Source organism: Tursiops truncatus, chromosome 7 (genome assembly GCF_011762595.2).
Source record: "Tursiops truncatus isolate mTurTru1 chromosome 7, mTurTru1.mat.Y, whole genome shotgun sequence".
Lineage (NCBI taxonomy): Eukaryota > Metazoa > Chordata > Mammalia > Artiodactyla > Delphinidae > Tursiops > Tursiops truncatus.
The window spans coordinates 6,714,895-6,737,225 of record NC_047040.1 but is presented as its reverse complement, the minus strand read 5'-3'; the positions used below and the strand labels follow the sequence as shown (position 1 = coordinate 6,737,225).

Here is a 22,331-nt window from a genome sequence, read left to right as displayed (position 1 = left end):
ATATTTTCTAAAAAGGTCTTCCGTTTTCTGTAATAATTCATTTCAGATTTATGTATGTGCTTTATCGTATATCTTCAAACTCCCACCTCCACTTTTTTGTTTTTGTTTTGATTTATTGATCCTTGAATGGTATTTTCTGGTCTGTGGGTTTGAACTGCTGTTAGCTGTGTGCTTGGCTCTGGAAGAAATGTGAGTCCCATATGAGACTGGGCCCAGGTCCAGTGACTCTCCCCGCCATCTTGGTCTGAGTAGTGCGAGGTTTTGGGTCACCTGCCACCCATTTCTGGCTGGCTGTGTTCTTCTGCATCTGAAGGTGAGGGTGCCTGGTTTGTGGTGGTTTTCCTGGGCCTGGCTCCTCAGGCTCCAGGATGAGCAGTGCTTTGTCCTTGGGGTAAGATGGAAGAGAGTCACCCTTCCATCACCACTTTCACTTCCAGAACTTCTTTATCCCCCACATTGAAACCCCTTCCGCATTAGGAAGTCATTCCCCACTCCCTCTTCTTCCTCAGCCCCTGGCAGCCACTACCCTGCTTTCCATCTCTGTGGGTTTGCCTGTTCTGGATATTTCACGTAAATGGAATCATAAAATATGTGTGTGGCCTTTTGTGTCTGGCATCTTTCCCTTAGCATAATGTTTCAGGGTTCATCCATGTTGTAGCGTGTGTCAGTACTTCATTCCTTTTTATGGCTGAGTAACATTCATTGTATGAAATAATACTCCATTTGTTTTATCTGTTTATCTGTTGATGTATATTTGAATTGCTTCTACCCTTTGGCTACTGTGAGTAGAGCTGCTAGGAATACTGTTTGAATGTCTGTCTTCAGTTCTTTTGGGTGTATACCTAGGGAGTGGAATTGCTGGGTAATTATGTGTTCATCTTAGTTAGGAATTTCCAAACTTTTTCACAATGGCTGCAGCATTGTACATTTCCAACAGCAATGTTTGAGGGTTCCAATTTCTTCACACTTGTCAACACTTGTTATTTTCTGCCCTTTCTTCCTTCCCTTCTCTCTCTCTCTCTTTTTTTTTTTTTTATTACAGACATCCTGAAGGGTGTGAAGTGGTATCTCATGGTATTGATTTGCATTTCCTTAATGACTAATGGTGTTGAGCATCTTTTCATGTGCTTATTGGCCATTTATATATCTTATTTGGAGAAATGTCTATTCCAGTCCTTTGCCCATTTTAAAATTGGGTTATTTTGTTGTTGTTGAGCTGTAAGAGTTCTTTATATATTTTGGATAATAGACAGTTATCAGATATATGATTTGCAAATATTTTCTCCCTTTCTGTGGGTTGTCTTTTCACTCTATTAATTTTTAAAAAATTTTATTGAAGTATAGTTGATTTATAATGTTGTGTTAGTTTCTGGTGTAAAGCAAAGTGATTCATACACACACACACACACACACACACTTTTTCAGATTCTTTTCCATTATAGGTTATTACAAGGTATTGAATATAGTTCCCTGTGCTATGCAGTAGGTCCTTGTTGTTTATCTGTTATATATATATAGCAGTGTGTATCTGTTAATCCCAAGCTCCTAATTCCCTCCTCCCTTCCCCTTTGGTAACCATAAGTTTGTTGTCTGTTTCTGTTTTGTAAATAAGTTCATTTGTATCATTTTTTTAGATTCCACATATAAATTATATCATATGATATTGGTCTTTCTCTCTCTGACTTACTTCACTTAGTATGATACTCTCTAGGTGCACCCCTGTTGCTGCCAATGACATTATTTCATTCTTTTTTTATGGCTGAGTAATATTCCAGTGTGTTTGTGTGTGTGTGTATGTATATACCACATCTTTTTTTTTCTTTTTTCATTTATTTATTTTGAATCCCTGAAGACTACAAATCATATTGACCGCATTGAATTTCAGTGGAATTCGCCCTGACCTTCAAGAGTAGGCCTTTCAAAGTTATAGTTTTAAAGAGAGAAAAAAATATAGTGAAAGTATTTTTTTTATTTTATTTATTTTTTTAAATAGCAGGTTCTTATTATCCATTTTATCCATTCATCTGCTGATGGACACTTAGGTTGCTTCCATGTCTTGGCTATTGTAAATGGTGCTGCTGTGAACATTGGGGTGCATTATCTTTTCGAATTAGAGTTTTCTCTGGTTATTTGCCCAGGAGTGGGATTGCTGAATCATATGGTAACTCTATTTTCAGTTTTTTAAGGAACCTCCATACTGTTCTCCATAGTGGCTGCACCAATTTGCATCCCCACCAACAGTGTAGGAGCGTTCCCTTTTCTGCACACCCTCTCCAGCATTTATTATTTGTAGACCTTTTAATGATGGCCATTCTGATTGGTGTGAGGTGGTACCTCATTATAGCTTTGATTTGCATTTCTTTAATAATTAGCGATGTTTTATTTTATTTTACTTTTTATTTTTTTCCTTGGTCACACCATGCAGCTTGTGGGATCTTAGTTCCCCAACCAGGGATTGAACCTGGGCCCTCAGCAATGAACGCATGGAGTCCAAACTACTGGACCACTAGGGAATTCCTAGTAATTAGCAATGTTGAGCATCTTTTCATGTGCCTGTTGGCCATCTGTATGTCTTCTTTGGAGAAATGTCTACTTAGGTCTTCTGCCCACTTTTTGATTGGGTTGTTTGTTTTTCTGATATTGAACTGTATGAGCTGTTTGTATATTTTGGAAATTAAGCCCTTTTTGGTCACACTGTTTTCAAATATTTTCTCCCATTCTGTAGGTCATCTTTTTGTTTTCTTTATGGTTTTATTTGCTGTGCAAAAGTTTGTAAGTTTGATTGGGTCCCATTCATTTATTTTTGCTTTTATTTCTTTTGCCTTGGGAGACTGACCTAAGAAGACATTGCTATGATTTATGTCAGAGAATGTTTTACCTGTGTTCTCTTCTAGGAGTTTTATGTTCTCTTCTAGGAGTTTTATGGTGTCATGTCTTATATTTAAGTCTTTAAGCCATTTTGAGTTTATTTTTGTGTATGGTGTGAGGGAGTGTTCTAACTTCGTTGATTTACATGCAGCTGTCTAGCTTTCCCAACACCACTTGGTGAAGAGACTGTCTTTTCTCCATGGTATATTCTTGCCTCCTTTATTGAAGATTAATTGACTGTAAGTGTGTGAGTTTATTTCTGGGCTCTCTGTTCTGTTCCATTGATCCATATGTCTGTTTTTGTGCCAGTACCATGCTGTTTTGATTAATGTAGCTTTGTAGTATTGTCGGAAGTCTGGGAGGGTTATGCCTCCAGCTTTGTTCTTTTTCCTTATGATAGCTTTGGCAATTCTGGGTCTTTTGTGGTTCCACATACATTTTATGATTATTTGTTATAGTTCTGTGAAAAATGTCACAGGTAATTTGATAGGGCTAACATGAAATCTGTAGATTGCTTTCGGTAGTGTGGCTGTTTTAACAATATTAATTTTTCCAATCCATGAGCATGGGATACCTTTCCATTTCTTTGAATCATCTTCAGTTTCCTTTATCAGTGTTTTATAGTTCTCAGCATATGTGTCTTTCACCTCCTTAGTGAGGTTTATTACTAAGTATTTTATTTATTTATTTTTTGATGTGATTTTAAAAAGGATTTTTTTTTTTACTTTCTCTTTCTGATATTTCATTATTAAAGAAATGCAGCTGATTTCTGTGTGTTAATTTTGTATACTGCTGCCTTGCTGAATTCATTTAATCAGTTCTAATAGTTTCTGTGTGGTGTCTTTAGGATTTTCTATATGTAGTATCAGGTCATCTGCAAATGATGACAGTTTTACCTCTTCCCTTCCAATTAGATACCTTTTATTTCTTTTTCTTATCTGATTGCTGTGGCTAGGACTTCCAGTACTATGTTCAATAGAAGTGGTGGGAAGACTCAGTTTTTCACCATTGAGTACTGTGTTGGCTGTGGGTTTGTTGTAAATGGCTTTTATTATGTTGAGATATGTTCCCTCTATGCCCACTTTGGTGAGAATTTTTTTTTATCATGAATGGATGTTGAATTTTATCACGTGCTTTTTCTGCATCTGTTGAGATGATCATGTGGGTTTTGTCTTTTCCTTTGTTGATGTAGTGTATCACATTGATTGATATGTGTATATTGAACCATCCTTGTGAACCTGGGATGAATCCAGCTTGATCAGGATGTAGGATCCTTTTTATGTGTTGTTGGATTCAGTTGCTAATATTTTGTTGAGGATTTTGTCTTTTCACTCTTGATGGTGTCCTTTTATGCGTAAAAGTTTAATTTTGATGGTCTAGTTTATTTTTTCTTATTTTGCTGGTGCTTTTGGTATCATATTTAAGAAACCATTGCCAAATCCAAGGTCAAGAATACGTACGCCTAAGTTTTCTTCTAGAAATTTTATAGTTTTAGCTATTATGTTTAGTCTTTGATCCATTTTGAGTTAATTTTTCCATATGGTGTGAGGTAGGGGTCCACCTTCATTCTTTTGCATGTGAGTATCCAGTTGTCCCAGCACCGCTGGTTGAAGAGGGCCTCTTTTTTTCAACTGGATTCTGCTTCTGAAGCTCTATACCTTCTAATACATAAAACTAGCTAATGAACTTTTTAGGATTGGTTGGTAGTCGTGACCATTTTTTTAAAAAAATTATTGTTTATTTATTTATTTTGGCTGTGCTGGATCTTTGTGTGGCATGCGGGGTCTTTTAGTTGTGGCATGCGGGGTCTTTTAGTTGTGGCATGCGGGATCTTTTAGTTGTGGCATGCGGACTCTTAGTTGCGGCATGCATGTGGGATCTGGTTCCCCAACTAGGGATCGAATCCAGGCCCCCTGCATTGGGAGCACAGAGTGTTACCCACTGGACCACCAGGGAAGTCCCAGCCATTTTGGATTGGTCTCAGTAAAGTGGTTCTTAGTAGAATTATTGTTATGGATGATTATAATACATTTACACATTTAAAGGGTTTAAAAGGAAATATCTGCATTTCAGAATTTTTACTGCCATAGAACTCTTCTCCATTTCACGTTTGAGAGTGAATTCAGTTCTTTCTGTGGTTTGGGAAGATGTGAAATAAATACTCACCTCCTTAAATCCAATCCCATTTGATAGTTTTTGTATTTGAACTCTTTGATAAAGATGGACTAGTACTCAGAAGCGAGTGAAAAGGAAGTCTGGGAAATTGTTCTTTATCGCCATTCTCTCTGTGGTGGCTCAAAGTTTTCACGTACTTTAAGAGGACCCAGGTTTGTCAAGACTGAGGTGTGAGTCTAATCGTTTAAGTGGTTTTTTACAGTCTACTTGTAATATGTTCTGTGTGTCTTTCTGTATTTAACCAGTATTGTGTATGAGCTGGGATTTTGCTGTTTATAGGAACCTTGTAGCTGCTTTGCCCTCTGGCAGCACATATGGGTATAACCACTTGGGGAAGCGATTTGGTGACACAGTGAAAAACTCCAAGAAACTGCAAACTCTTGCCCCAGTAATTCCACTGGTGGGACCCTACCTTGAAGAACTAATCTTAAATATGAAAAAGCATCATGGGCAACATGTTTATTGCACCATTAAATATAAAAAGTTGCAAACCCGTAAACACTTCAGGTTAACAACTCAGTGAGTTAATGACATTAGCTGACACCTGTTTGGTGCTGGTCCTACACTGAGTACCGTGCGTGGGTGGTCTTACGAACTTCACAACTGCATGAAGGTTGCCGTGGAGGGGCTGAGGCACCCAGCAGCACGAGGCCACACAGCCGGGAAGTGGCAGAGCAAGGAGCTGCCCTTGGCCTCATCAGCCATTCAGGTGATGAAGGAAAACAGTACTTTGGACAGTACTTTGTGATGTCGGGAAATCAGAGCGGCAGTGTGTATAGACGTTCAGCTGTGTGCCAAGGAGGTGAGAGTTTCCAAACTGATGTCAGGGATCGTGCTGGTGGTGCAGTTGGGATTATTTTTATTTCTTTTCTGCATTTTCTAAAATGAGCATTATTATTTTATACTAAAGAAAACAAAAAAGCATGACATGTTACCCTTCAATTGAAGATTCCTTACAGTAAGAGCGTCTGTCTTGCCACGGATGCTGTGTGTTAGTAGAAGATGGAGAGGAGTCTGCCCTCAGTTGCTTCTCTGGAATGTCCTAAGACACAGCTGAACAGTTTGAACTGTTGGGTCAAACAGAGTACATTTAAGGAGCCAGATTTGTGAAAACATAGGATTTAAATTTCATAGTATCCTAATAAATGTGTATATTATGTGGAACATTTTAGTTATGTTCCCATTTGTTTAAACTTTTAATTCCTGTGTTGAAAATAAATCCAAACTTATGTAAGCAGAGAGTTCAAGGTCTTGGTGTAAATGAGGTACAGTTTAGCTTGGTTGAGACAGTTTGATATATGAAGCACTCAGTTTCTTAGATTTGTTCATAATTATGTCAGCGTCCTTAAGCATCTAAATAAATGAAGTAGAAGTAGGCTGTAGAGAAACAAAACATAAAATAAAAGCAGATCTGGTCACAATGTATCGTTTGGAAAAGCAGGTTATTAAATAATCTGTATATTATATAACCCCACTTTTCTGTTTTATTTATATACTGAAAACACACTGGAGGGATATTATCTCAGGATGTTAGTGTCAGGTGTTAGCAGTGGCTGGACTCTTGAGTGTTCTCAAGTAAAGAAAAAGTAACCTCCAGGAAGCCCGTCAGCCCTGAGTTGGGCTGTGTAACGCTAGACTTTATTTCCACCTAATGTCTGAAAATGGGTGAGGGAACAGCGGGTTGAGCGTGTGCCCAGGGAAGAGGAATTTGAGTAATGATGGTTAGGGTACTGTCTTACATTTGTGTCTAAGCCCTTTGCAGTGTCTAAGCTGTTTTCTCAGGCATTTTCCGCTCTGTATAGCACCTTCTGGCGGGGATTGAATGATCAGGAAACTGCGGTAAGGCAGTGGCTGGCTTTAGCCTAAGAGGTAGCAGCTTCAGGCCTTGCGTTCAAGCCTCTGTTGTGTTTTGTTCACATCTGTGTTTCCAGAGCACCCTGTCTGTACCCCTGTAATGGAAATTTCCAAACATACACAAAAGTAGGGAGAGGAGTTTAATTAATCACCAGTCCAAACAGTTGTCAGCCTTGCACCTTTTTTGTGTCATCTATCCCCAGCCCTGAGCCCTGCTTTTTTCTGAGTATTTAAAAAGCAAATTCTAAGGGTCCCTTTTACTTTGTAAAAGTATCCCTCTACCAGCATGCAGTTTCCTTAAGGGTCAAGGGTCCTGTCTTTTTCATCATCATATTCCTAGCAGTGCTTGCACTAAGTGTTCAGTAAATATTTGTTGGAACAAAGTGTGCATTTCATTCCACAGGTCCGTGGGGAGATTGATTTTACTGTCTAGGCTCACAGAGGCCGGGTGAGTCTTTGGTGCCTTAACTGAGCCTCCGCGTGTGTTCAGAGGCCAACCTTGTGGGTAGGGGAGATGGCTGTGCCTTGAGACATGCACGTCTGTCCATGTGCTCACCCTGGAAGAGTGGGTTCCTTTCACTCAATATGGAAGTGTGGAGAGAGTTGGAATCAGACACACCTGGGTTTGAAGCCCCATCTCTGACCCTTCTCTGCAGACATAGGTCCTCTCTGGACCTCGGTTTCTTTGTAAGTGAAAGGGTGTAGTAACTCTTCACAGGGTGGTGAAGACTGGATGAAATACTGATGAGAACTAAGTTCCTGGCACAGAGCAGGCACGGCATGGGTACCGACGCCGTCTTCTCCTTGCCTGTCTCTGTGAAGTGGGAATGTTGGCAGTGCCCCCCTTAGGAGGTGGTTGTGCGGATGAAGTGGGGCCGGCCTTGGAAAGCCGTGGGGGTGGGCCAGTGTTAGTGCGCCTAGGTGCTGCTGCCCTGCAGGGGCTGCCCTCCTGTGCAAGTCCTTTTTAAGATGATGTACCTTCCTCCCCTGTCTGCTCTGCTCTGTCCTTCTCTTTCCCCATAGGTAACCATTTTTATTATTTTAGTTTATTCTTTCATTGTTTCTGTTTGAAAATTTAAAAATAATATATGCACCTATTTGCTTTTAATTTTATTTCTGTCTATACACACACACACAAATATCCTTTTTACGCAAAAGGTAGCATACTCCTTACATGTTCTGAACCTTTCTTTTTTCACTTAATATAATCTGGAGATCATTCCATAGCTGTATAAAGATCTTCCTCATTCCTTTTACAATGGTGTAGTATTCTGTTTCCTGAATGTACCATAGTTTATTCAACCATTTGGATTATTTTCAGTCTTTTGCTATAATATTTTGTAGCAAATATCCTTGCACAAACCTCATTTTATATTTTTACTAGAGTGTCTGTGGGATAGTTTCCTTGGAGTGGGCTTACTGGATCAGAGGGTAGATGCACGTCTGATTTGCTGGGTTTTGCCAGATTCTGGTCCTCAAGGTTTACCTCATCCTGCAGTCGGACCAGCCTGTTTCTTCACAGTCTCGCCCAGAGTGTGTTGGCTTTTCTTTTTGTTGTCAATCTGATAGTGAGAATAGTAGTTTAGTTTAGTTTCAATTTGTTTTTCTCTCATTATGAGCTAGGTCGAGCATCTTTTCATGTATTTAAGGGCCATTTAAATTTATTTTTTGTGAAATGTACTATTTTAATTTTTTTGTGAAATGGCTGTTCATATTTTTTGCCCATTTTTCTATCAGGTTGTTAGTTCTCAATTTTTAAGAACCTTTTTATAGACTAGGGATATTAGCCCTTTATGATATTTTGCAGAAAGTTTCCTCAGAATTCTCAGTGCTGGGCACTGGGTAATTAAGATGAATAAGATCAATAAGACAGCCATAGCCCTTGGGCCTCTCTTGATCTGGCGAGGGACACAGCCTCATGATGGAGGGTCATAGACTTGCCAACAGATAATTTTGGCCTGACTAGGTTCTAGGTTTGAATTTCAGGTCTTCCATTTACTAGCTATGTGGCCTTGAGTGAGTTACTTAATTCTTCTGACCCTCAGTTTCCTAGTCTATAAAATGGGAATATTACTACATGCCTCCAAAGTCGGCGTGAGGATTAAAAGGTGAAAATGGCTTGTATGTTATGTGGTAGATACGGTGGGCACTCACTTAGTAAGAGTTTAAAATAATCTATTGGTCTTGGGTATGCTGTACATGCCTGTGTTTTGTGAGCAAATTATTTTCTGGTTGTTTCCTGTTTATTTATTACGGTATTCCTAAACCTTAGAAGGAGGTTTGAGATAAGAGTAAGGAGGCCTGACATTTCTTTTGTGGTCTGTTGTTAGCTGTTTAACCTTGGACAAATTACTCAGTGACCAGTTTTCTTATTTGTCACTCAGAATATTAGTGTCTGTCTCATAGACCATAAGTGTTTGTTCTCTTAAGAAGGCAAATAGATATAAAAATGCTCATGAAAATTTCAAGTGATGTGCAAATTTAAAGTAACACTTTTTTTTTTTAAGTTTATTTTTGCTGCGTTGGGTCTTTGTTGCTGCATGCGGGCTTTCTCTAGTTCTGGCGAGTGGGGGGCTACTCTTCGTTGCGGTGCGCTGGCTTCACATCGTGGTGGCTTCTCTTGTTGCGGAGCACGGGTTCTAGGTTCGCGGGCTTCGGTAGTTGTGGCACGCGGGCTTCAGTAGTTGCAGCATGTGGGCTCTAGAGCGCAGGCTCAGTAGTTGTGGCGCACGGGCTTAGCTGCTCCGTGGCATGTGGGATCTTCCAGGACCAGGGCTTGAACCCGTGTCCCCTGCATTGGCAGGTGGATTCTTAACCACAGCGCCACCAGGGAAGCCCCTCTCTTCTGTTTCTTTATAAGGTGTCTGATGGCCAGAGTTTCTCAGTGGGAATTAAGTTGGTTTCAGCAATCTTATAGTTTATGTTTAGTATTTTAAAAATCCTATTTAAGAAATTTTTTCCAGTTCTAAGGTCATAAAGAAATTATCCTATATTGTCTACTGAAGCTTTTAAAGTTTCTCCTTTTGCACTGAATCTGTAGGCCACCTGGAAGTGATTCCTGTGTGGTGTGTGGGGTACGGGACCAATGCACCTTTCCCCTTAGATGACCTGATGTCTCAGCTCCACCGACTAGTCCCTCTCTCCCCCAGCCTGCTGTCACACATCACGCTTTCAAACCTGTGAGCATCTGTTTCTGGGCTTGGATCCCCAAGTTCTACTTCTAGTACTTTGCTCTAAGGAGTAGCTCAGGACATGTGGGGATATTCCATTATAGCACTAATCTTTGAAGCATTGTTGTTAATATTGAGCAGGAAGCGTTCTAAATGTTCCAGCAGTGGGAGTGTGTTGAATGATACACGCACATCACTACAGTGAAATACTCTGTAGCAGACAAAAATATATTTACTAATATGGAAGGCTGTTGACAACACATTAGGACAGAAGGAATAGGAAGTTCATGTACAGTATAATTCCAAGTTCATAAAAAGTTAAGAAACATGCAAATTAAAAAAACAACCTACCATCTTTGCTTCCTCCTCCCATCCGGGTCACATTCATTGCCCTTTGATCTGGCTTTGCCCTGGGTCAGGTCGAGAGTCTGCTCTGGCGGCGGGTCCTCAGTGACTCCTCACGGACCTCTCGTCTGGCTTCTCCTGGGCCCCACTGATGACCTCACCCGTGCACTCGACCTCAGCCCTTAGCAGATGTCATCCACGATGACTTCTCGGTGCTTTCTCATCTGCTCCCCTGGTTTTGTGCCACTTCCTTCTTGTCTTCCGTTTTGGACTCCCACCTCCTCTCTGCACCTGATGTTCGTGTCCTGGGGTTCCCAGTTCCTTGAGCCTCTTCTCATTCCATTCCTTCTCCATAAGGGACTTCATTGAGGTGTCTCCCCCTTAAACTTTATCTTGTGCCCCAACCGCATTATCTGCTGCTGGCCCTCCACTCAGCTCCCCCAGGCGTCTCCGGCGTCCTGAGTCAGCACGTCTAAAACGAAGGCCACATCCTCCCCCAGGAGACCCCTTGGGATCATCCCCTTCACCCCGTCTATGGTTTGTCTTCTTTCAAATGCTCTCATGCCTGTGACTGTGCCTCATCCTCCCAGGTGCTCCTGTCGGTTGCCGTCTTATAAGAGTTTCTGGAGTGTCCTGCCTGCCTCCTCATTTCATCCCCACTCCCTCTTCTCCACATTGTGGCCAAAATCATCTTTCTTTTTTTTTTTTTTTCAAAATCATCTTTCTTAAGTAAAATGTACATCCTGAGATACCGCCCCCTGATTTGGGGGCCCTGTGACTGGGAGGTCTGGCTGTCAGTGATCTGGGCCCTTTGTCCACCTTCCCAGCCCTCTTGGGCTCTGCCTGCAGCCTGTAGGAGGCTGTGGACCTCTCTGCCTGGCCTGCTCAGACCCCTGCTCATCTTCTAAGACCTGTTCTGGGAAGCCTTCCCTTGTGGGGGAATTGTTCCCTCCCTGGTGTCCTGTGTCCTCTGTCCTCCTCTGGTCTGAGCTGTCCCTGGAGCCCTCTGAGCCACTGCTGCTGCCTGTCTGGGGAGGGCACAAAGGGAGGGTGAGAGCAGGAGCTCCCACTGCCTTTGCAGAGAGGGGTCATCCTCCCCCGTGACTGGTGAACAGGGCCCCAAGGCAGGCCTGACCTCGGCTTCTCTGCCCACTGGTTTGCAGGCTTTGGAAGGGCCTTTCCGGAGCTGCCTTACTCCGTTCTTTGCTCCTGAGCAGGATGACTAGGATGCGAGCTTCGCCTGTGGCAGGTGCCTGGGCCGCCTCACCTGTGGCTTGGGCGTGGCTCTGTCAGTCAGTGGGCGGCTTTGGCTCAGGCTGAATACCCTGCCGTCTTCCATCCCGCAGCCCAGCTTGGGATTTGCATCCTCTCCGTTTGGAGGGGGGCCACATGCTCCACTTCCCACTTACTTGCCGCTCGGATTCTCAGTGCCTGTGTGTGTTGCAAATCTGTCCTTTGTCCCTGATGGTAATGAAGGTGCCCCGGATGGCTTGAAGGACAGAGTTGGCCCTGTTGTTTGTGCAAAGAACTTGACAAAATGATTCTAAGAGCCTGGCTGACCAGCATAAGCGACCAGCCCCTCTTGGGTCTGGGTTTGGGCTTCTGGTTCTCTGCTCCGGTGGGCGTGAGGAGGAGCCCTGCCAGCTGAGCAGTTTCCTGTGGGTGCTGCTTACAGGCTGCCAAATGCAAAGCACAGCAGATTAGTCAGGGGTGTTCTTTTCTTGACCACTTTTAGTGCATTGCTTTTGACTGAGTGTTAAAAATATTCTGCAGCATATCTATAGTCTTCCACTAGCAGTGAATAGGAGAAGAAATGCAGTTTCTGAGAAAGCTTCAAAGAAATACTGGTCTTTATCTTTTCCCCAGCCTTTTCCGCTGAAACCCACCAGAGTCTTTTTCTGAGCACTGTTGTTCTATAAATAGAACAGCAGCTCTCCTTGGGTAGCCCAAGATCGCAGCTCTCATCCGCTCTCTGAAAGATTTGTGTGTGTGTGTGTGTGTGTGTGTGTGTGTGTGTGTGTGTGAGAGAGAGAGAGAGAGAGTGGATTTTGGTTTAATTCTGCTTTTCTTTTATGTGTGACATGTGTAGCGGGAGATGCAAGAAAAATACTCTAGCATTTATCCTTTAAAGATAACTTCTTATAACTTTTCTGGGTCTGGGCTTGTTGGTTTTGGTGCCTTTTTTTTCCTATTTTCCTTTAATTTGCATTTGGGAAAGAGGTGGAAGTGATGACTTCTTCTGCAGAGGTAAGGAAGACGTTTGGGGGTGAGGAGAGGTGACTTGGTCTGTGAGCGGGTCCTGCGGGGTCCAGAGGAAAGGCTCTCCTGGAGAGCTGAGCAGGCGTCTTGTGTGTGCTCCGTTGGGCAGTCAGCTGTCCTGTCTTTGAAGAGCACATTGAAATAGCATCACCATGTGCACTTGGGTCTGAAAAGAATCTTAGGAAACAACCTAGCAGTCCTTCTGTATTGCAGGAGCTCCTGGGACCAGAGGTTGGGACTTTCTCTCTGCCTTGGATCGGCACATATCTCTTACCTTGATCTTGGGTGATGTGTTCCTCTCTCCTTAATTACCTGGAAGAACAGTGGGTGGCCTCCTCAGAAGTAAAGGTGAAGGTGCATGCCACAGAATGAGTAGGGCGGTTCCTCACTAGTCCGTCCCCCCCCCCCCCACCCCCGCCAGAGTTGATTCTCTAGGGAATTGGAAATGGTTGCTCTTTGTGCTGCTGGGCCAGCCCTGACTGCACAAATTCCATCAGACCCAGCATGTGGGTCGCAAGCTGGCATGTACAACCCACTGTGCCCAGGAAGCTCCAAGAGGACATTGTATGGCAGGGATAAGGGGAGGAGCAGTGCTGCCGGCCTCCCAGGACACCTGGAGCGTGGGCTGTCACGGGGGGGTCCTGGTGCACAGCCAGATGCTGGTGGTGTGTGTAGGGGGTTGTCTTTAGCATTCTTCTACGGGGGTATCAGTGCATCGCAGGTTCCACTCCTGCGGAGGGACCAGGCAGCACAGACTTCTGCTCTTGCCTCTGACACATTGGGGTGACGTAGGGTTTCTGTGTCTTGTTTCATCGTATGTCGTCTTAAGTGGCCACAGACGCCCAAGTGCTTTGTACAGCTACTTAAAAAGTTACCTAAAGTGCAGAGCTGTAGGGGATTGGGTAATTAAACAAAAGCTTCTCTGGACCCATGTTCTTGTCCTTGAACAGAACTTTATACATTCTGCCTCCATCGCATGGTGGGCTTCCGTGTAGAATGGACATTTGTTGAGGTGTGTGCAGATGCTGGAAGCCAGGCACTTGTTTCAGGGCACCTTGTTTATTAGTTTTGACTGTGTTAGTGGCTCTGCATAGTTCAACGCATCTAACGATCAGGTAGGTCCTTGAACTTTTAACTTGTAAGTGGTGTGTAGGGCTCCCTCCTCCCGTTTGGTAAGTGCCCGGGAAGCAGCCTCAGGAGAAGCCATGCCCCCATTCTTGGCTTTAATTGAGCTGAGCTGAGTGGACTGCTGTTCACCTCGTGATTGTCTTTGAACTCCTGCTTGGTGGTGGTTGGTCAGATTTTGGGGGTGGAGGAGTTTTAGTGACTTTGGCAGTGGCTCTTCTCTGTGTTACAGTGTGGGTAGATGCACATGCCCAGCCTGTGAACAGGGGTGAGGGCCCAAGGGGGCAGGCCTGGAACTGCACTGAACCCCATAGCAACCTACATCGACAGTTTTGGCAACAGGATCCTGAGAAATGGCAGGAGGCCAGAGAACACGGAGACGGGGCCAAGAATAGCTGAAAAATACCAAATGCTGAAGTTGGAGAGAGCACTGGCCCGGGGCCACTAATGGTGGTCCTGCGCCCCGCTTCTGCTAACCACCCCCCGCCCCGGGGGCATATGCAGGGCACACCTTGGGCCTCTGACACACTCCCATGCCCCTCCCCCCGCCACTCTGGCACACCATCGCCCCCTGCAGAATTGTGTCACCCTCCCCTGGCTGTGTGCTCAACCTGTCCATAGGTCAGGGTCTGGGGAGAGTGTGAAATAGTTCTGTTAGGCCATCAGCCCATTAGAGACACAAATGCACTGGAGTCAGTGGACAAGCGCATGGCACCGCGAAAACATGCTCATGAATCCGTTTCTGTGCTTTCAGACCGTCATCAAAGAGGGGATGCTGACCAAACAGAACAATTCATTCCAACGATCAAAAAGGAGATACTTTAAGCTTCGAGGGCGAACGCTGTACTATGCAAAAACTGCCAAGGTGAGATGCAGAGGAGGAAACTTAACGAGAGAAAACTATCTGAGGAGCTGCAGGGAGAGACTGGGTTCTGTGTCCTCATCTTGGGAAAAACCTTCGATTCTAGATCTGTTATTTTGAGCAAGTTTTGTAATACTCAAGGGTGCTGGGTTTTATTTGTCTCAAGTATGTTTTATTTCTTATGAACTGATTTTTTATTTCTTATGAATTGATTTTTTTTATTCATTTTCTTTAATGTCATGTGTAACCAATGGGGAAAGGAGAAGAGGTCACAGAAGTAACCACATTACCATTAGATATCTTTTTTTTCAGAGAAATCGGGGGTAACTGGCTTAAAAATCTCTTATTACAGCCTAAGTATCTTTTTCTTAAAAACACTTTAGTAAGGTATAACTGGCCTACAAAAAGCTGTACAGATACTTACTGTATACAACTTGATGAGTTTGGAGTTGAGTGTATGTACCTGTGAATCTAACTAAAAGTATTTTTAAAGTGTGTTGGGCTTTTTGGTGTGTGAATAGAAATTGCCTCTGGCTTTCTAGCCATGATCCTTCTTCCCATGTGCCATGTGTGTAAGATTTAAAGCTAGAATCACCAGGCAGATGCCAGTGACAGAGGAGGAGCCACTGAGAGTCCCTGAGTCACTGCCCAGTTTAGACGATTGTGGTGTCACACACTTCAAACACTAGCGTATCTGCAAACCTAGTTTTTGGTGTTCTGAATACCAGTCTTTTTGTATCAGTATTGCAGTCAATACTAATATTTCGGCATTAGAAATAATCTGGAATCTGAATAATTTACATTTTGAGATGTATCCCTAGTGAGTTAGTGCATTAAAATTTGAAATTGAACAGAGTAACTTGTTTAGATAGGGTTCTGACCACATCCTTCATTAAAAAAAGACAAACCCTTACAGTTATTTTAGTTGGAGGGGTGGGGGAGTTACTTAAAAGACTGAATCTCTTTTCTAGCTTATTAGCGTTTCCTCCAGGGGTTTCTGATGGAGTCCTCCTCCTAGAGGGGACGGAAAGGTAAACAGGAGGTGAGGGCTATGAACGGGGGGATTTGGGAGAGAGAGGAGAGGAAAATGGGGAGGAGGGCATCTCAGACCTGGTTCCCAGCCCTTCTTCTGGAGCCTGTCTCTCTCTCCAGGACTAGATTCACTCTGCTCTGCTCCCTTGTTTTCTTTCATGGCTGGGTCCCTTCTATTTAGGTCAGTCTCTCTTCCCCTAGAATTGTTTATTTTAGCCGGGACCTCTCCCCGCAAATGTGCGAGGTGGAGAAACTAAAGTCGGAAAGACAGAGGACCTTCAGTCGGGAACCTGCCCTCTCAGGTGGACTCGTGTGAGGATATATTTTTGGTTCCATTAATGCAATCACTGGGGAACTCCCTGGACTAAAAAAAAGTCTTGAGCTATACCTGTGAGCTCGGTGCTTTGTCAGAAGCAGGTAGGGTGAACTCACTCAGCGTTCATTTAGTTCTCAAGTGCTTGCCTGGGGTCGAGACACCTTACCCCCACTGACTGCAGTCCCTGTGTCTTTCCAGTCGATCATATTTGATGAGGTGGACCTGACAGACGCCAGCGTGGCTGAATCCAGCACTAAAAATGTCAACAACAGCTTTACGGTAAGTCTTTGGACGCACACCTTTCTTGATTCTTCACCACATTTGGTTTTCCTGTTTAATTTGAACAAATGTGTGTGAGCAGTTCAGATTTTTCATCCTTTGCTCTCTGATTGGAACAATTCGTGGTAAATTTTGAATTTAAGGTTCAAAATAATGCTATGGTTGGAGAATAACTGAGAATTTTGCACATTAAGCACAAAAGAACAAGAGGGACCAAAGGAATTTTTAAAACATGTTGTAGTTTACATTTACAATTTTGCACAGAGGTTTGTTTTTCATGATTGTTATAGAAAATTTGGAAAATACAGAAAATGTTGAAGCAATTAAAAAACAGCCATCAGGGGACTTCTCTGGTGGCGCAGTGGTTGGGAATCCGCCTGCCAATGCAGGGGACACGGGTTTGATCCCTGGTCCGGGAGGATCCCACATGCCGTGGAGCAACTAAGCTTGTGCAACACAACTACTGAGCCTGTGCCCTAGAGCCCGCGAGCCACAACTGCTGAGGCCTGCGTGTTTAGAGCCCATGCTCTGCAACAAGAGAAGCCACCGCAGTGAGAAGCCCGCACACTGCAACGAAGAGTAGCCCCCGCTCACCGCAACTAGAGAAAGCCTGCGCAGCAACGAAGACGCGACGCCGCCAAAACTAAATAAATTAAATAAATAAATAAATTTATATTTTAAAAAAGCAGCCATCATTCAGCCACCTCAAAACATAGAATGTTGATATTTTTCTTTTTAAAACTCCTCCCCCCACCACATTTATAGAAATTATGTTGTACTTTCTGCAAAAGTTCTAAATGCGTAAAATCGTGTGACCTCAGTACCCAGAGGTAGCCAGCTGCTCACTTTAGAGTGACTATCTTTATGTCTAAATATCTATGTCTTTACCCTCTTTACCCACATATAACATGAGATCGTAGTGATCCTTTTGTTTTACATGTTTAGTTTTATTTTTTTCTCTTGACAGTTTATGGTGGACATTTCCCCATGTTGATTGATCTAAGTGTTCATCACATTTTTTAATAGCTGTACAGCATTTCTTGTATGACTTTACAGTTTTGGCTTCGGGGGCTGACTTTAGAACCTGATGTGTAAGGTATGACTCTAATAGCAGGAATGGAATATTTTAAAATATTTTTCATTGTGTTATTAAGTGAGCTTATCTAGAAATACAGTATGTTCCCTACCTTTTTACAATTCTTTTATAACTCAGTCAAGGTGGGTAATTTTCTTCTTTTTTTTTTTTTTTTTTTTTTTTCGGTACGCGGGCCTCTCACTGTTGTGGCCTCTCCCGTTGTGGAGCACAGGCTCCGGACGCGCAGGCTCAGCGGCCATGGCTCACGGGCCTAGCCGCTCTGCGGCACGTGGGATCCTCCCGGACCGGGGCACGAACCCGTGTCCCCTGCATCGGTAGGCGGACTCTCAACCACTGCGCCACCAGGGAAGCCCTCTTCATGTTTAGGATCTAAACATTTTGGGTTAGTATTAGTTTTAGCTACTTTCAGGTTTTTTTTAACTTGTTTATTTATGGATCGATTATGTTGCTGCTCCAAATGGGATTTTCCTTCCTTCATCTAAACTTCTACTTATTTTGTTTTGGTGTAATTAACTGCTCTTGGTTTTACTTTGTGGCTTATCGAATTAGTCAGACTTCCCTGACGGCCTCTTTTATTTTATTCCTCGTTTTATTTGGACTGTTTTTACTTTTTCTGCACTAGTTTTATCATTTACTTACTGGCTGGGGAGACAACTATGGAAGTGGATTATTCTTTGATTTATGGCTTCTAGAGTGTTTAATAGGAGTAGGTGTTGAATTTCACTGGATTGTTTTGAACATTAATTTAGATGATCAGTTTGGTTTTAGGTATTTGTACATTTCATAATAATAAATTGTTCCTGGTAATGTTGAATGTTATACCCTAATTTTGGATTTAGAATTTTCTGAAAGCATGTGTGTGCTTTTCTTTGGGTAGGAGGTAGCCTTTGTTGTGTTTTGATTTTGGAGTTAAACTAGCTCCATAAAATCCATTTAGTAACTGTCCATGATTTTTTGTGCTCTGGAACATTTTTATAGCTTTAGAGTTGATTATTTCTTGAAAGTTTGAGAGAATTTACTTTTCAGGGAGGTAATAAGGCTCTGAATAAACCTAAAAGGTTTATTTCAATTTTAAAAAAATATTTATTTATTTATGGCTGCGTCTGGTCTTAGTTGTGGCACGTGGGATCTTTTGTTTTGGAGCGCGGGCTCTTCCTTGCAGCATGCAGGCATCCTCTCTAGATGTGGCGTGTGGGCTTAGTTGCCCCACAGCATATGGAATCTTACTTCCCTGACCAGGGATCGAACCCACGCCCCCTGCATTGGAAGGCAGATTCTTAACCACTGGACCACCAGGGCAGTCCCTAAAAGGTTTGTTTTTGCTTTTTGATCATAGGAACTTTTTTACTTCTTGAGTCCATTTTTGTATTTACTTTCCCATTTATTCCACACCTTCAAATTTAGTAACATTTATTGTTTGCACTTTATTTTTATTTATTTATTTTTGGCCATGCCGTGTGGCATGCGGGATCCTAGTTCCCCGACCAGGGATTGAACCCATGCCCCCTGCATTGGAAGCATGCAGTCTTAACCACTGGACCACCGGGGAAGTCCTGCACTTTAAACATAAATGTCTCTGGTTAGATCCCCTTTCACATACCTAATTTTACTTGTTTAGCTTTTGTTTTTCTTGTCATATTTCTCTCTTTTTAAAAATTTTATTGAAGTATAGTTGATTTACAATGTTGTGTTAATTTCTTCTGTATAGCAAAGTGATTGTTACACATATGTATATTCTTTTTTCATATTCTTTTACATTGTGGTTTATCACAGGATATTGCATATAGTTCCTTGTTCCTATACAATAAGGCCTTGTTGTTTATTCATTCTATATATAATAGTTTGCATCTGCTAATCCCAAACTCCCAACCCTAACCTCCATCCCTCCCCTACCTACTCTCCCCTTGGCAACCACAAGTCTGTTCTGTATCTGTGAGTCTGTTTCTGTTTCATAGATATGTTCATTTGTGTCGTGTTTTAGATTCCACATATAAGTGATGTCGTCTTGTATTTGTCTTTCTCTTTCTGACTTAGTACGATAATCTCTTGGTCCATCCATGTTGCCGCAAATGGCATTATTTCATTCTTTTTTATGGCTGGTTAATATTCCATTGTATATACATATCACATCTTCTTTATCCATTCATCTGTTGATGGACATTTAGGTTGTTTCCATGTCTTGGCTATTGTAAACAATGCTGCTGTGAACACAGGGGTGCATGTATCTTTCAAATTATAGTTTTACCGGGGTTGATGGATTATATGGCAACTCTATTTTTAGTTTTTTGAGGAACCTCTATACTGTTTTCCATAGTGGCTGCACCAATTTATATTCCCACCAACAGTGTAGGAGGGTTCCCTTTTCTTCACACCCTCTCCAGCATTTGTTATTTGTAGACTTTTTAATGATGGCCATTCTGAGCGGTGTGTGGTGGTACCTCATTGTGGTTTTGATTTGCATTTCTCTAGTAATTAGTGGTGTTGAGCATCTTTTCATGTGCCTATTGCCGGCCACCTGTATGTCTTCTTTGGAGAAATGTCTGTTTAGGTCTTCTGCCCATTTTTCGATTGGGTTGCTTGTTTTTTTGTTATTGAGTTGTATGAGCTGTTTGTGTATTTTGGAAATTAAGCCCTTATCAGTTGTATCATTTGCAAATATTTTCTTCCAGTCAGTAGGTTGTCTTCTCATTTTGCTTATGGTTTCCTTTGCTGTGAAAACTTATAAGTTTGATTACGTCCCATTTGTTTATTTTTGCTTTTATTTCTATTGCCTTGGGAGACTGCCTTGTCATATTTCTTAAACTCTATCATTTTTGTCTTTTAAAAGATCCAGTACTTAGATTATTGAACAATTCCATTTTTCTATTACCTAATTCACTTTATGCATTTGTATTTATTGTCTTCTGTCTGCTTTTCATAACTTTTTAAAACAACTTATTGATTAGTTCATTTTTATTTTCATATATATAAATAATTAAAAGACATTAGGGACTCAGAATTTAACTGAGTGCATTTCTGTTCACATTCCAACATTCCAAAAGTTGTTTTTTCTCGCAGTAGAAAAACGTTAGTCAAGATAAATTACATTTCTGATAAAGTTATTAAAGAAAATTTTAAAGTGTATAGATAAAATAGGAAATTTAAAACCATCCACATTCCTACTACCCAAAGATACCTAATAATATATATTGATTTATGTCGTTCCCACCAAATGTGTTTTATAAAGTATAGTTTTTAACCTCTTTCTTCAGTTAACAATGAGCTTTTTTCTTATAATATCCTTCAAAATCTTGTTTATTCGTGTTGCATAGTATTCCATCATATAGATTTATACATTTAACCAGTTTTTGATAATTAAACATGTTTATATTAATCTATGAAAACTAGAAGGCTTTTGGTATATTATTGCCAACTTGCCTTTAGAACTTGTATGAGTAGGACTTGATGAAGTGGTTTTTTTCTATCCTTTTACAAATACCATGTGTTAAAATTTTAGAACATCTTTGCCGCTTTGATAAAAATGGTAATTTGTTTTATTTCATTGATTATCAAAGTGATGTCAAACATTTCTCACAGTCTGTTGGCCATTTGTATTAATTTCTTTATGAATTGATTTTTCATGTGCTTTTGCATAGTCAGCTCTGTATTTTGGGGGTTCAAAATTACTCCTTTCTCTTATTCTATTTATCTACGTAAGTTTGCCCCCATTGGCTATGCTTGTTTCAGTGATCCTTTTTTTTTTGTTTTTTTTTTTAAAAACTAGATTTCATACACTAATAATAGGCCAAAATTGTCAGGTTGTCCATTTTTTTGTATAAAATAACACTGTGCTGTACACTTGCACACAGATACTTTTGTATATTTCTGATTATTTCCATAGCCTAAGTTCTTAGAAATGGAATCCCTTTTGAGGTAGAAAGTGTGAACTTTTAAAAGACTTTTGAAAAATAAATGAGGTACTGATACGTGTTACAACTTGGATGGGCCTTGAAAACATGCTGAATGAAAGCCAGACACAAAAGACCACATATTTTATGATCGCATTTATATGAAATGCACAATAGTCAAATCTGTAGAGACAGTAGATTAGTGGTTGCCAGAGGCTGTGGGAAGGAGGAGTGCTAATGGGTACCGGATTTTAGTTGGGGGTTTGTGGCAGAATGTTCTAACATTAGATAGTGGTGATGGTTGCACAACTTTATGAATACGCTAAAAACCACTGAATTGTATACTGTAAAAGGATGAATTGTATGGGAATTATGTCTCCATAAAAAATAGTATGCCACTGTGCTTTGGTACTACATGAGTTATTATGGAGCTTTGTCAGTCTGATTTGAGAATGAACCCTGATTTATATACTGTCTCTATGGGAAAATGTGTGCCAAATAGTTGACTTCCAGATGTCGAGCCAGTTCCTGTGGGGCGGTCATGGATGGTTTCCCAGCTCTTGGGGCAGAGGCACTGATTCTTTCACATTTATTTTAGATTTTGTTAGTGCTGTAAAAACTGGTTTTTCATCTGAGGATGTGCTGAAAGGACAAGAGAAAGATTAATAATGAGGTTCCCCAGAAATATCCCAAGATAAGGAGACCATTTCTGAGCAATCCGTGATGGCGTCTGGAATTTGGGGATACATGGGGAGTGTTTGGAGCCAGTTGACCGGTGCCCACTTCCCTGAGGCATGCTTCCACAGAGGGTCCGTAGGTTTTGGACTCTCCCATTTCTAACGCCCTGCAGTATTTACTGTCTGAACTCTGAACCTGTCACTTCCCATACAGCAAACTGCAGGAATCTGCATGCAGGTCCTAGGAGGCAGGGCCTGGCCTTGGACTTTGCCAGTGCCTGGCCCATGTGTCCAGGGAAGTGAGTGCAGAATGAATGAATGCATTTGCCCAGAAGCTACTACATTTCCTGGGATATCTCATTTGGTTTTCCAGCTATTCCGGTAGT

General features: G+C 41.8%; 1 protein-coding gene across 21 annotated transcripts in view; it reads left to right on the top strand.

Moving 5' to 3' along the window:
• Window positions 1-22,331, top strand: part of DGKD (diacylglycerol kinase delta) — a 114,119-nt gene that overhangs the window by 15,822 nt on the left and 75,966 nt on the right. For all 21 annotated transcript variants that reach the window (XR_012332926.1, XR_012332927.1, XR_012332925.1 and 18 more), the window contains exons 2-3: window positions 14,551-14,661; window positions 16,205-16,285. Coding sequence is in view for 9 of the 21 variants with exons in the window: in XM_033859521.2 (XP_033715412.1) it covers window positions 14,551-14,661; window positions 16,205-16,285 (192 nt within the window). In the remaining 12 variants the exon portion in view is untranslated. The remainder of the gene's footprint in view (window positions 1-14,550; window positions 14,662-16,204; window positions 16,286-22,331) is intronic.